The sequence below is a fragment of the Puma concolor genome, chromosome B2 (assembly GCF_028749965.1).
Source record: "Puma concolor isolate L17-30 chromosome B2, mPumCon1.1.hap2, whole genome shotgun sequence".
Lineage (NCBI taxonomy): Eukaryota > Metazoa > Chordata > Mammalia > Carnivora > Felidae > Puma > Puma concolor.
Window position 1 is genome coordinate 20,877,958 of NC_141671.1, and position 15,429 is coordinate 20,893,386.

The following is a 15,429-nucleotide window of genomic DNA, read 5'->3' on the forward strand; positions in this document are numbered from 1 at the left end:
AGCCTTGAATGTTGTTGCTTATAGTAGGGAACCAACTGACAATAACCAAATACATGGAGACCAAGGGTATTCTATAAGTACTAATATAAACATAACCATGAGAACAGAAACACCAAATTTTTCTCAATCCTGAAAGATATACCAAAAAAGAACAAATAGACCACATGATCACACAAAGATGATATACATTGTGTGTGTGTTTATGAATTTCATAAAGTGAAATAAGAAAAGTCTGTATATCATGTTTACATTTAAGAAGGAATTGAAAATATATATATACTTATACATATGAATAAATACATATATACATTTATATATATCTTTGTGTATATATATGTAATGCATGTGTATATGCACATATATATATATATATATATATATATATATATATATATAGATGTGTATCCTTGTACTTAAGACAGTAGTAGGATAAAGTTTTAAAAGAATTACCTAAAGAGAGAGGAGGTAATACAATGCAAAGACATACATAGAAGCTAGACTTTATATATATAGATCTATATATAGATATATATGTGTGTGTGTGTGTGTGTGTGTGTGTGTGTGTGTATTTTTTTTAATACAGTTTTGGAGACATGGAAATATCTTACATAATTTAAAAGAAAATTTTTAAGGAACAATCCCTAAAAAATCAAGTGAAATGTAAAAAAGCAAACCTGTCTTTCTGGATGGTGGCATTGCCATGCAGAAAGAAATTGTTCCAAGTAACTATAAAACATAGTAATTTGTGCATATATAGTCGAATATCCCTTCAAAACAGCAACAACAACAACAACAAACCCTTAATCTGTTTTCAGTAATCATTTTGTTGATACTAGTGTTGCTGTTGTTTGATTGAAGTAGTGATAAAGTAAATTGTAGTTCTGTCTGGTGTTTTGAGAACTGCAAAGAGACACAAGACTCAGAAGTATAATTAAAAGCGTTATTTTTCTTAATTTGTGATTATAAACTTAAAATGCATCTTTTTAAAAATTATTTTTAATGTTTTTATTTCTTTTTGAGAGGGAGAGAGAGAACTAACAGGGGAGGGACAGAGAGAGAGAGGAAAAGAGAGAATCCCAAGCCGGCTCTGCACTGTCAGTGCAGAGCCTGATGCAGGGCTCGAACCCATGAACTGTGAGATCATGACCTGAGCTGAAATCAAGTTAGACTTCTGACTGACTGAGCCACCCAGGTGCCCCATTAAAATGCATCTTTTAAAAACAGATACCTTGGGGCACGTGGGTTAAGTGTCCTACTCTTGATTTAGACTCAGGTCATGATCTCATGGTTTGGTTTGTGGGATCGAGCCTCGTGTTGGGTTCTGCACTGACAGTGAGGAGTCTGCTTGGGATTCTCTCTCTCCCTTGCTGTACCTTCCCCAGTTGCAGTCTCATGTGAATGCTCTCTCTCTCAAAAAAAACCCAAACATTAAAAAAAAATAAAAACACCTATTTCATAGCCTTGTTCACTAAAAGGCCTAGAAATAATGACTGACATGGTAGCAGTGAGCACCCCCAGTGATCATTCTCTAAGTACAATTTCTAAATAGTGGCGTTTAGAGACCTGCTGATTCCAAGTCTGAGTCTAGAAACGTACTAGGTGAGCCTAGAGCACCCATTCGTATCAGAAGCAGAGAGGCTACTAAAGAACATAGAATTTTGTCTGAAGCATTGCAGAGCCAACTTAACTAAGCTCCCACTGGACAAAAATAGGACAGTTTGAGCACCAATAAGGAAAAATACTGTAATGGCTTGAAGAACTTCAAAATCGTTAAATCTATGAGTCATAGGAATGCATAGAACAAACAGAAACCTTTAGCGAATACTAGGGAACCATATCATTATTTTTGTTAAATAAGTTAAACTGTTAAGTAAGAGGAAGTAATCAAGTGTTTTATTTTGCCTTGCATATGTAAACAATCCTCAGAGTAACCAAGTGGTTATGGGGAAATCTCCCTTTACAGAGGTTATTCCTGCTGATAAATGAAGACGGAATGCTACCAACATCCTGCTGAAAGTACACAACCCACCTCCCTCTGAAATATTCCTGCAAACAAAAACCAAAACAAAACCCTGAATCTGATCAAGCCTCTAGTTCTAACTACTAATTTACAGGAAGGAGAACAGACAAAGGGATATGTTAAATTACACCATGGGGATTCATTCAGCCAAATAACAGACTGTGGGAAACTGCAGAACAGATGACTCAACTTTTTTCAACAAATTGCAAAGACAAAAGTGATGGAGGGGAAATCTATAGATTAAAAAAAAAAAATTAAGAAACATACTAACCAATTGCAATATATGTTTTCCTTAGATTTGGGTTTAAACGGGGATCAAAAAGAACATTAATGGGATATTTGAGGAAATGGGAATATGACTTTGATATTTAATGATATTAAAGAATTGAGTGTGTGTGTAAGTGAGTGAGAGTGAGGGGAGAAGGGGCAGAGAGGTGTATTTTTTTTTCTTAAGAAGAGTCTTTGTCTTTTAAAGATAGATGTTGAAATATTTACAGTTGAAATTACATGCTTTCCAGGATTTGCTTCAAAATAATCTAGGATTGTGGGTAGGAGGATGTATGGAATGTTACAGAGGGAACAAAATCAGCCAAGAGTTAAGAATTGTTGATTGGTGATAAGTACAGGATTCATTGTTTATTCTTTCTCAACTTTTGTCTGACTTTTTAATTTTTTACTATGGAAATATTAGAGTAAAAACCTAGCCATAGCTGCTCCATAAGAATGGCTCAAAACAAAACAAAAACCCCAGTGTCACAACTAACTTATTACTTCTCTACAGTCAAGTTAACTGCCCTTCTTTTTTTAGTGAACTTTTTATTTTGTATTAATTTTAGATTGACATTAAAGTTGCTCAGTTAGTATAAAGAGTTCTCCTGTACCTTACCCTCACTCAGTTTCTGTCGCTATTAATGCCTTCTATTACCATACTAAATGGGTAAAAACTAAGAAATTAACATTGGTATGTTACTATTGATGAAATACCAGACATTATTCAGGTCTCACCAGTTTTTCCATTACAGTTCTCTTTTTGTTCTGGGACCTTATCCAGGGTACCACATTGCATTTACTTGTCAGTCCTGCTAGCCTTCTTTGGTCTGTGACAGTTATCTCTTTCCATGTTTTTCATGACTTTCACAGTCTTGAATACTGGCCAGTATCCTGTAGAATGTCCCCCAATCTGGGTTTGTCTGGTGTTTTTTTTCAGATTAGACTGGGGTTATGGGTTTTGGGGAAGTGCCCTTCTTGTCACATTACATCAGAGGGTACATGTTATCACCATGACATCACTGATGATGTCAACTTTCATTGTCTCCACCGTGCAGTTAATATTTTTCTCTTTCCCTACTCTGTTCCTTGGAACCAAGTCACTGGCCTACCCTCAAGTGTAGTGGTAGGTAGTGTTAAAGTCTGCTTTCTGAAGCAGGGTGTGTTAGGGATCAGGACCACATTCAGGTTCAGCGATTGACTAAATAGGCCTTAGCATATGGTCATATTGGTAGCTAGGCTTTAATATGGCAAAAGGATATAGAGCAAAATCAACAAAGGGAACAGGTGTGTGACAAGAAGTTTGGAGAAAACCAAATAGAAGCTTCCCAGAGTCCTCTCCCAGTGGAGTCACACAGATGTTCTTCAGTCCCCCAGCAATGAGCTGTGACAACACATGTGAAATGTCTACTGGAGAAGCTCACCTGAGTATAGGAGTCCAGGGATTTGATTGGCGACTGATTAAGTAGGCACTCTCTGCCCAGCATGTATCAAAATTCCAAACTCCCAGAAGAAAGGATGTGTCTTTTCATTTATAGAAAGTTTTATACCAGTGTAGGGAACTATTTACTGGTCAAGTTTCTAGCCCCCTGCCGAAGGCTAACCATGCAAGCAGGCCTTTCTAAGGACAGTGGTCAGTGTTAACTCTTTTCTGCATAGGAAAGTATTCCCTTTATGACGCATTTTTGAGAAAAATGGAATTAGTTTTAAAAACAGCGTAATAGTAGGACCTATTATTATGTATTTTATATAAAAACAACAAAAGTAAAATTAGATCAAGGGTGTCTTAATTTCCCTGCTGTACAGAATGAAGTATGTGGCAATCTAGGCCTCTTTTCGTTCATTTACTATTTCTCATGCCCATTAAAAAAATTTTTTTATGTTTATTTTTGACAGAGAGAGGGGGAGAGGGAGGGGCAGAGAGAAAAGGAGACAGAGAATTCCAGGCAGGCTCTGCACTGATAGCAGGGAGCCCAGTGTGGGGCTCGAACTCATGAATGGTGAGCTCATGACCTGAGCTGACTAGACACTTAACCAACTGAGCCACCCAGGCGCCCCTTCTCGTGCCCATTTTTAAACATTGCTATAAAAATATTACTCACTGCAGCTTTTGAAGCATTTCATAATTAAAAAATGCCTCCAGGTTGTCACTTCATTTATTGCCAAATAATTGGAAGAAAGCTGTGTAAATTTCAGTAATAACATATAACCAAAACCTGGGTGGAAATCCCAGAAAGTAATTACTGAGATTTAAGACACAATATGTATTCATAATTTACTTTCTTTTAATAGGAAAAACGGGGTCTTCGAGAAATGCGAGTTCTTGAAAATTTGAAGAATATGATCCATGAAACAAATGAACATACTCTTCCCAAATGTAGAGAAATAATGCAGGGCGACTTAAGCCAAGTTCTCCAGAGATGTAAGCCAGCGTTTTTTGTGTGTTTTTGTTTTGTTTTTTAACGCTGTTTTATTTCAAATGAATGCTATGCCAAAATGTATTTCCTTCAGTGTTTTGGTGGTAGGTGGAGAGAGAATTCTTAATCAAAACCTATAAAATGGAAGCCCTGTCACAGAGCATGTGACTATCTAGTGATTAATGTGTGTTGCCAACGATGTTGAGAGCATTAATCTCCAAAGTGAGATGTGTGCATCTGGGGTACACAAGATAAGCAGTCCTTTTAGGATGTGAGAAAATTGCAGCATTATTTACCTTTTTTTAAATTTAATTATGCATAAGAAGTTTGATGACTAAGAATTAGGCAGTGAAATGAAACTTGTTTTTCAAATAGGATACTAGAATTTTTAACTTTTTTTAAAAAAGGATCCCATCATTAATGTTTGTAAACATTTTATAACTTTTTTCGTTAAGCAAAATATTGTAATATGGAGAGACATTAAAAAAGAATACTTAGGGGCGCCTGGGTGGCGCAGTCGGTTAAGCGTCCGACTTCAGCCAGGTCACGATCTCGCGGTCCGTGAGTTCGAGCCCCGCGTCGGGCTCTGGGCTGATGGCTCGGAGCCTGGGGCCTGTTTCCGATTCTGTGTCTCCCTCTCTCTCTGCCCCTCCCCCGTTCATGCTCTGTCTCTCTCTGTCCCCAAAATAAATAAACGTTGAAAAAAAAAAAAAAGAATACTTACTAAACATATAAAATAAAAGGAGTTTTATTACTAACTGATTTTAAAATTAGAAGTATATCAAAAACTCAAGGTTTCTCCTTGGATCTAGATCCATACTGACACTGTTCAGCTTGTGTGAGGGTAGATAATGCTGGCAAATAATGATGGATTACTGAAGTGCAAATGAAAAAGTACCTTTCTGGGGGGTGGGGCGGGGGGGTGGGGAGAAAACAAAACTAGCCAGTAATATAATGACCTGTGAAGGAATACAGTAGGGAGATTTGGTTAATAATTGAAATTAGCAAGTGTTTGTATTCAGGTCCAAGTTAGTCTCATGTACTCTAATGCTAAAAGGGGCTTGGAGAGAATTAATGCCCCAAGATTCCATTTGGTATCTTTGAACGAAACAGCAGAAAGTCTAAAATTGATTGTAGGCTTTTGCATCTTAGTACACACATCATTTGTTTGTTCAGACTATTACTTCCTTAACCCTGACAAACATTGTAGATATTATACCAAAAAAGCTCGATTATTAGTAAGACTACTTATGTATGCATTTGAGATATGCCTGTAACTGTTCTTTTCTACACTTTGAGTCATAAAGATAAATTGGGTAAAACTTGGTAAAAATCTGTGAATGGTTATTTTGATTTAATTCATTCTTGGGCTAACATAACTTCAGATGTGAAGACTAGCCTCTTAAAAGTAGTCTCCACAATGAAATAGAAAAGTATTACTAGTAAAATGGAATTCAGACTGTAAGTGTATCCTGAAAGGAAGAATTAAAACACATAAAATCCAAAGTTGATAATTAAGGTTTTAAGATATGTGGACTACTCTGGGTGTAATTAGCTCTGTGGACCTAAAAAATGGCTTTGGAGGTGTTTTCCTGCTAGAAGCATGGAAGGCTTCTTCAGTAGGCTTCAGCCCAAGTATTTTCTGCTAAGTATTATGAGCATGGGTAGAATGGAGATGATTATGTGCTTTAATTTTAAAGCTTTGCCTGGGCCCATCTGTCGTTCCCAGGGAATTGCACGTTTAAAAATCTGACATTTTAAGTCAGAGTGCTGGCTTGTTTATTTTCGATACTGATTCATCAAGGAGTTGTACAAAATCATGCAAGCCAGCTTATGTGGAATGTAGTGGAGTATATTCTGGTCTAAGTAGTACTCTACAAGCCTAGTGATGAGTTAAGTTTTGTTTTGTGCCTGTTAATACAGCTGCCACATTTATCTCTTCCTGTGCTGGTGGTGCGGTCAGCTGTGCCGCTCAGAACTCTGCAGCTGTGGACCTCCGGCTGCTGGTCTCACATGTTGCGCAGAGCTAGGTAACTGTGGAGCAGTAAGGTGGGGACATCTTGAATTATTGGAATGTAGACCTATTACAGAATCCTCAGCTTGGAACTGTTTCCTCTTTTGGCTGTGTGGCCACCCACCTTGTATAGTGTCTTTGGATTTGATGACCAGAAGCTTTAGAACAAAAACTTACCTGTGGTTCCTTTAAAAATCACAAAAAGTAGGGGCGCCTGGGTGGCGCAGTCGGTTAAGCGTCCAACTTCAGCCAGGTCACGATCTCGCGGTCCGTGAGTTCGAGCCCCGCGTCAGGCTCTGGGTTGATGGCTTGGAGCCTGGAGCCTGTTTCCGATTCTGTGTCTCCCTCTCTCTCTGCCCCTCCCCCATTCATGCTCTGTCTCTCTCTGTCTCAAAAATAAATAAAAAACGTTGAAAAAAAAATTAAAAAAAAAATCACAAAAAGTAAATGAGAGTTCTTGGAGGGTACAAAAAAAGCAACCCGTAAAGTCATCAACATATAGCCTTTATGGGGGCACCTGGGTGGCTCGGTTAAGCGTCTGACTTCGGCTCAGGTCATCATCTCGCGGTTTGTGGGTTCGAGCCCCACTTCGGGCTCTGTGCTGACAGCTCAGAGCCTGGAGCCTATTTGGGATTCTGTGTCTCCCTGTCTCTCTGCCCCTCCCTGCTCACACTCTGTCTGTCTCTTTCAAAAATAAATAAACATTAAAAATTAAAAAAGAGACAGCCTTTATGTTATTTTTTAATCCTGAAAACAGTATTAGTCTATGCCCTGCTTATTAATTATTTAATAGACTTACGGATTTCACCACATTTGTTGTCTGGAGATCTTGCCTTAGTATTAAGGACCTAGACCTTGATTTTAGAGTAAGAAGGACAGAGCCTGTGGGTTTTCCTTACGCTAACTAACACGGTCATAGGAAATTTTCTTTTCTTACCTGCTTCCCTCTTTTTTTAGAGAGACATGACTTTATTTTTTTATTATTATTTAAGCAGAAGGTTGTATGTTTAAGTAATAAGAAAAAAAAAAAAAAGGGAAGAAAGCAATAAATCACCCTAGTAACTACCTGAAAATAACCATTGCTTTTTAACATTGGTGAACATCATTTTAGACATCTTTGTGTAAATCCAAATAGAAGGATGGATAGAGACATGATAGCTGAATGAATAGCTGGGCCGGTATGAGGGAGAGAGCGCATTTGATAATGAGATCATACACTTTTTTTTTTAATGTGTATTTTTGAGAAAGAGAGGGAGAAAGAGAGAGCGAACATGCCAGTGGGGAGGGGGAAGAGCGGGAGGGAGACACAGAATCCCAAGCAGGCTCTGAGCTGTCAGCACAGAGCTGGACGCAGGGCTGGAACTCACAAACTGGTGATATCATGACCTTGAGCTGAAGTCAGATGTTTAACCGACTGAGCCACCCAGGCACCTCTATTTTTTTTGTTTTTATTTTTGTTTTGTTTTTGTTTGTTTGTTTGTTTTGTCTTATGGGGAGGGTCATACACCTTTTAAGCTTAGGTATTAATTTTTAATTTTATTTGAATTTAATGCAACAGGCACTTAAAACTGAAGGAAATACCTTAAGATAAGTGTCACTTTTGCATAAAAGATAGTATTTACTAAAAGATCGTTCAAGGAAAAATAATTATAAAAAACATTTAGAAGTTAGAGTCATGATGTTATTATTTCTGCATTAATTAATGCCTTGAGAGTTGGAGGCATTCAGACATTCACAGCTTCCCTCACCACTCTCTTCCCCAACCTCACTTTTAACTTGATCAAGGTTTATAGTATTTGCTTTCTGTCCTGAAGTCCTAATGCTGCCACTTATTTATTTAGTCTTAGACTCTTGACTTCCTTCTCATTTGTTTACTGGATCTTTAATGATGATATTATAATTCTGTTTGTTTCCTTAGCCCTGTACTTTCAATTTTTATTTCAAGCAATATGTTTGCTCTCTTTTAATAAAGAGAGATTTTGTATAACGGAGCACCTATGGACAATTTTATTAGGTTTTCTTTCAGAAGGGAGGCTGTGTTTGTTTCATCTGTCTCTCACATATTATGAGCCTTTCTTCACCCCTCATATCTGTTTCTGTACAAATTAAAGCATATTAGAGTTCTAACAATTTTGTCAACTTATTTTCTTTTTCTGACTTTTGGGGGATGAAATAATTAGGGGTTAGGAATCTCAGTTCTTGGCCATCATACCACATTTCAAAATTTATAGTATACAATTATAATTTTTCCTTGTTCAGTAAGTGATGGAATTTTTTACCTTTTTTTTTTTTTAACTTTTTATTTATTTTGTGAGTGATTTAGGGGACTAAGTTTGTGTGGTTTTGCTTCAATTTGTCTCTACCTAGAAATGTTTAAGAAGTCAATGATTTAAAATACCAATTTTTATTTTTTTTATTTTAGGGAGAGAGAGAAAGCCCAAGCAGGGGAGAGGGGCAGAGGAAGAGAGAGAGAGAATCTTAAGCAGGCTCCACACTCAGAGCAAAGCTTAACATGAGGCTTGATCCCACGACCCTGGGATCATGACCTGAGCCAAAATCAAGAGTCTGACACTCAACTGACTGAACTACCCAGGTCCCTAGATTAACCAAAAATTTTATAGCACTTTACTAGTTAGAATTTTTACCAGCATCCTCTTCACGCACTGCCTCTCCCTTTTCTGTTCTCCCTACCTCTGCTCACATGTAGCTTACTAACAGATTTTTTGGGCACAGCTTTGAGAACATAACTGGGATCTGACCATCCTCACCATTTCACTAACTGCTGCCACCCTGGTCTAAGCCACTCTGATCTCTCACCTGGATTGTTCTAGTAACCACATAACTCATCTTTATGCCTTTCCTGCCTATAATCTGTTCTCCACATAGGAGCCTGAATGATCCATTTGAAATGTAATTTGGCTCTTATCATTACTATATCAGAATCTCCTCCTCTTGCTTACAGAACAGCCAGACTCCTCACAGTGGCCTAGATGATTCTACATAATGGCACCCACTCTTTTATTTCCTTCCATTTTCTTTTCCCACACTTCATTCGAGCTACTCTGGCCTCCTTATTCTTCTAATATGTGCCAAACGTGCTTCCACTTCAGGGCCTTTGCACTTGCTTCCTCTGGAGTACTCTTGTCAGCCTTTTTTTCTTTTTTTAAATTTTTTTTAATATTTATTTTTGAGAGAGAGACAGAACGCAAGCAGGGGAGAGGCAGAGAGAGAGAGAGAGAGAGGGAGACACAGAATCCAAAGCAGGCTCCAGGCTCTGAGCCATCAGCACAGAACCTGATGTGGGGCTCGAACCCACGGACTGCAAGATCATGGTCTGAGCGAAAGTTGGCAGCTTAACTGACTGACTCACTCACGCGCTCCATTGAATACTCTTGTCAGATTTTTGTACATTCTCATTTCCCATCCATCTCTGCTCAGGTGTCAACAGTGAGACCTTCTTAGCTACTCTGTAATAATCATGTTCCCTCGCTCTGGCATTCTCTGGTCTCTTTACCTTGCTTTTTCCTCCAGAGTATCCACCCCAACCTGGCATGCTAAGTATTTATATGCTATCTGTCTCCTCAACCAGAATATAGGTTCTATGAGTTCGGGGACTCTGATTGTTCTCTCCAGTACCCCTGGCACCTAAAACAGTGGAGTTCCGAAGTAATTATTTGTTCCTTGAGATGAATGAATGAGAATTCAGCTAACATCTAATACCAAGCCAAAGTTGCTTGCTTATGTATGTATTTGAGGTTCACACATACCAATCATGATAGAATGTATTTGTTTTTCTTGTGTGAGGACAGTCGGGACATTGTCACCTATCGTATGTGGCACTACTGTATGTGGTGCTAATTTCAAAAAATCTTTTGGTTGAGAGAAAGTAATTTGACATTTCTTGACTCTTTAAAATAAGTATGGTCTCCTGAAATGCAGACAACAGGGGAAACGGCTTCCTGCTGCATTAGGTACAACCAGTAAGTGATGTGGAAGTGATAGGAAGGTTGAATAATAGGCCTTTTCCTCTTGGGGTCTCTAATCATGAAGAAGGAATGTTTGGTATGGTCACGTGATTTTCTTGTATTTTAGAAAAGCAGGTTTCATTAAATTTAGAAAGTAAACCTTTCTTATTGTGTGGCTAAAGAATTAAAAAGTCAGCAACTTCTAAGGGACTGAGATTTCTAAAAATGGGCGTTCTGTCTGAGCACAAAGACAATCCCTGTAAGGAACAAAAGTGTGCCTTTGTCAGATGTGTTCTAATTAAAATTTTAAAGGACATAAAAGATGACAAAATAATGTCATAGTCTTGTAATTCTTCTCTTAGGTTAAGCCCAGAATGATCTGAAAATGATGAAGCACCCAAAGACCACAGAATGGATTTTTTTTTAAGTTATGTTCAGAGTCAGGGGGAAAAAAATCCAATCAGGAAATGATAGAACCACTGCTTGGGAAGAATGATGTAATATTAATATGCCACAGAAAGAAGGCAGATCTAATCAGCTCCCATTTTGTTTTGTTTTCATCTTTTCTGTTAGAACAAACAATGATTGGGAACATAATTTTCAGGGCTAAAATATTATCTTTGATATAACTAAAATAAATGGCTACTGATAAAAACATTACTTTTTAAAAGCAGAATCCTCCTCTTTTACCATATTCTCACAGGGAGGGACCTAACATTTTTCTGAAAGGGAAGTCTCAGTCCCTGCCCTGCTGAGGAACTTGGGACCTATTCGGGACTAGGTTTGGGTAGGAGAGGAAGGCATGTTGTGAAACACTACTAAACCTCTGTGTAAGCAAATGCAAGGTAAAGTGGTGAAATACCCACATACCTGGTAAAGGAATTTCAAATAAGAGAAAATCCTTATAGGGAAAGGATTAATCTAGGAGGGCTTTATTATGAAGCCAGGACACCATAAACTGTTCTCTTAAGACAAGTAAAACATTGTCATTAGGAGACAGGACTAAGGAAAGCATTTTCAGTAGGGATAGTAAGTAGAATAATAGTAGTAACAACCTTTCTTGACTGCTTACAATGTGTGAGGAACTGCTCTAAGTGCTATTAATATTTAAATTACTTGTCAGCCTAGTATCCACTCTGTTATCTCATTTAATGTCAGTTCTGAAGTCCTCTTATTAGTTGTTCCATTAATTTTACAAATGACGAACTGAGGTGCTGAGGTGTTAGGAAAAGCAACAGTGACAGTGCCTGGCTCATAGCAAATGCTCACTCGGTATTTGGCAAGTGAATGAGTGAGCAAGCAAACATCCAAGTTACACAACTAAGTGCTCAACTCTACATTTGACTACAGCTCCCTGTCACCTGCGTGCAAAACAGTGAAGTGAAAACATTTGTATATAGAAATAAAATGGGTTCAGTAAATGAAGAGGTCTGAAGAACTAATGGATGAAAACCAGTTTCTTTGATGAGATCACAAGAGGAGAATGTTGAGGGTATGAGCCATGCCTTTAGAGGCAGGGATCTGATTGTATTTATTTTTGAAAAAATTTAAAAAATTTTTATTCAGTTTTTGAGAGAGAGAGACAGAATGCAGGTGGGGAAGGGGCAGAGAGAGAGGGAGACACAGAATCTGAAGCAGGCTCCAGGCTCTGAGCTGTCCACACAGAGCCCGCCATGGGGCTCGAACTCACAAACCGTGAGATCATGACCTGAGCTGAAGTCGGATGCTCAACTGACTGAGCCACCCAGGCGCCCCTTACAACCTGCTTTCTGCACTTATTAGTCATATTACTACTGTTTGTACCTCAGGTTTTTACAGATGCCAGAAATCTGTGAAATGGGATAATGATCCTCTCCTAATTTAGGAAGATGGGATTGAGAGGAGTAATACATGGAAAGTACTTAAGACAGGTCTGGGCACATAGTGCTAATAAATAACTCTAATAATTATCATGAGCAGTTGTGGTTCATTAGAAAGGGAAGTCACTTGAAGGAAACAGTCCAGAGAAATTTATTTGAATCTGGCAGTGGCAGTCAGGATGAACTAGCAGGCAAGAGCAGAAGCAGGAATGGGAAGTTGTTGAAGCCTTGTGGGTACCAAGTACTGCCTGCAAGAGAGAAGTTTGTATGAATGAGAAAAAGGGAGAGGGAGGGCTAATGAATCAGAGAGACATTGTAGACATAATGAGAATGTAATGATAAATTTATCAGGCATTTTATATCTTTTTGGAGAATTCTGAAGTCATTGTTGACAACTTGTCATTGGTATTAGTACCTAAATGCCCTTGGCTTATACCTCAAGGCTCATGAATAATGTTGGTTCTAATTATGACATCCTAAATATATTGGCAAAACTTCTTTTTTCCCTTCTAGCCAGCCTATCACAGCCAAAATAATATCAGTTTTTTTGCATAGTTTCTTGAGATCTAAAACAATTCAAGTTTTGGGGGTGTTTCTTTTAGCTAAGTCTTGAACAAGGGCTGCTGATTGAAAACCCATTGTCTGTTTTATTTCAGTGCAAACAGCTTCTGATGCAGTCTGTAGACTCCAACAGAAGGAGCAGGAACGAAAGAAGGTAAAAGTACATCATTTGGATAATGGGACCTACAACTCCTATTATCATCATATTATTAGCAGTTGCGTTTTATTTAAAAAGTCTCTGAATTTGTTTTCTTTATGCAGTGATTTAAAAAGTTTAAAAATGGCTAATTCATTGAAGATGTGTTCAGGAGGTATGAACACTTGATTGTACCACCCATATTTTTATAATTCAAATTGCAGATCTCTTTTTTTTTTTCCTTTTCAACATTTCCAACTATTCCCTGAAAGCAGTATTTGTCTCATTGAGGAGAGAGAATAAGACTTTTACATGAAACAAAAAATGCCTACCAGATTGGGAATATAAATCTTTTCTTTGAGCCTGAAGCACTGATGAGTATGTTATGTGTATTTCTTCTAGAAAAGGAAGCATTCATGCCTGTGGATGGGTTACTTAATGAATAGTCATAAGAGTATGCGAAACACTTGCTGGGTAATGCTTTGCTTATTGAAAGTATATCTTAAGTAAGTTTAGATGTAGAAAAACAACACAAGAATTTAAGGTCCTGTGATCATTTGCTATTTTCACTTACAGTTTCCATAAAGTATTTTTATAACTTATTCATTGTTCTGAACTAATAAAGATACACTTTTTTAAGAAATGCTGAAAATACTGAGTCACTCTGAATATAGTATCTTTTATGGGTAAATAAGTGTTGCTATCTCCATTTCTCTGGAATGTGCTGTGGTTAATCCACAATAATAGTTCAGATCTGCACTGTATATAAAAATACAGTGGAATAAACCATGCCAGAGTTTACATTGCTGTACCCTCTTCTCAACTCTAAATATTGATACAGGGTTTAAAATTCAGCAATTTGGTGAATTAGGCCTTAGTGAAAGAACTAAACATTTCAGGCAGGTGGGAAGGCTGCCCGAGAGGTGTAAGGTCACAGCAGGCTGGGTCAGGAAGCAGGGCTATTGAGCGTGTTGATAAAATGGCAAGGCAAGGCCACGGGCAGGATCATCTGTTACGGTGTCATGCTTGCATCATGTCCAGAGAACACTGTAAAGACAAGCACAGGACCTTACATAGGCCATGCCAGGCTGACAACCGGATGTGTTTCTTTAGTTCTCTCTTCTGCAAGGTGCCAGTGGGGATATTTCAATTTGTTAAGTGTAAGGCAGTTCATACACTCAGGAATTAGCAGTCTAGAAGAGGGAGCCCCAAACCACTAACACTGGTGCAATGTAGGATAAACTAAGAGCTGTGATCAAGTTCCAAAGAACTTTGTAGGATCTTGGCTAATGTATTCAGAAGATGGTGGCATTCAAGCCCAGCCTTGAGTAGGGACTCAAGTTTGATAGGAACTCAGTTTGATAGAGGATGGCAAGAAAGATATTGTAGGGCGAGGGATACAGTGTAAGCAAAGGTAAAAGATGTGAGAAGTCAGTAGTCTCACGCAGCTGATATGTAGAGTATCTAAATGGGTATTTCCAGAGATAATTGTAGAGTCTTGAATGCTGTATTGAACGGTTTGTTGTTGAGGGCATCAGGAGTATTTCTGTTTAAACAGAAATACTAGTGGATAGAACGCTGGCTGTACTGGCTATTCCTGTAAATAAGCAATTCTCTTGGTTTTCAAAATAAAATAAAAAAGAGTTGTGGTAGCACGTTGCTTTGTGATTTAAGCAGATTCACGTGAATGTGCACTCACACATTATTGGTCTTCCTAAGACATTGTCAGTGCAGTTATGATTGTGATTAAATGTCAATTTTTGTCATTCTTGAGCATAACCTAAAATTATAATTGGAATAGTTCCTCTTGTCACTTGGAACTTTTATCACATTTGGTGTATTAACTGTATATAGGCAGGAGAATGACCGGCTTAGGTGAAGAAGTAACTGGCATCTTCTACTTGTGGTAGTTCCTTTTGTCAGCCAGCTGTTTGCCCTTGGACAGGTCCTTGCCCTTCAAGCTCCTCATCTGCAAAATAAATACCGGTTTTACTTACCTGATAGGTTGATTCTCTCCTTACCAGATAAATTATATTACGTAATCTACATGAAACAGCTTTGCAGATTGTCTGTCACTCCAAATGTAAGGCACCATTTCTCCCCTGCCAGCCCAGTCATTTGTTTAAGGTGCAGGTGTTCACTGTGCGGATAAGAGCCCTGCTGTGGTCTGGTTAGAGTTGGTGAAGCATT

At 38.2% G+C, this 15,429-nt stretch overlaps 1 protein-coding gene across 2 annotated transcripts in view; it reads left to right on the forward strand.

Moving 5' to 3' along the window:
* BLOC1S5 (biogenesis of lysosomal organelles complex 1 subunit 5) overlaps positions 1 to 15,429 on the forward strand; it is a 47,466-nt gene that overhangs the window by 16,259 nt on the left and 15,778 nt on the right. For both annotated transcript variants that reach the window (XM_086706324.1, XM_025917048.2), the window contains exons 3-4: positions 4,580 to 4,709; positions 13,199 to 13,257. In XM_086706324.1, the coding sequence (XP_086562450.1) occupies positions 4,580 to 4,709; positions 13,199 to 13,257 (189 nt within the window). The remainder of the gene's footprint in view (positions 1 to 4,579; positions 4,710 to 13,198; positions 13,258 to 15,429) is intronic.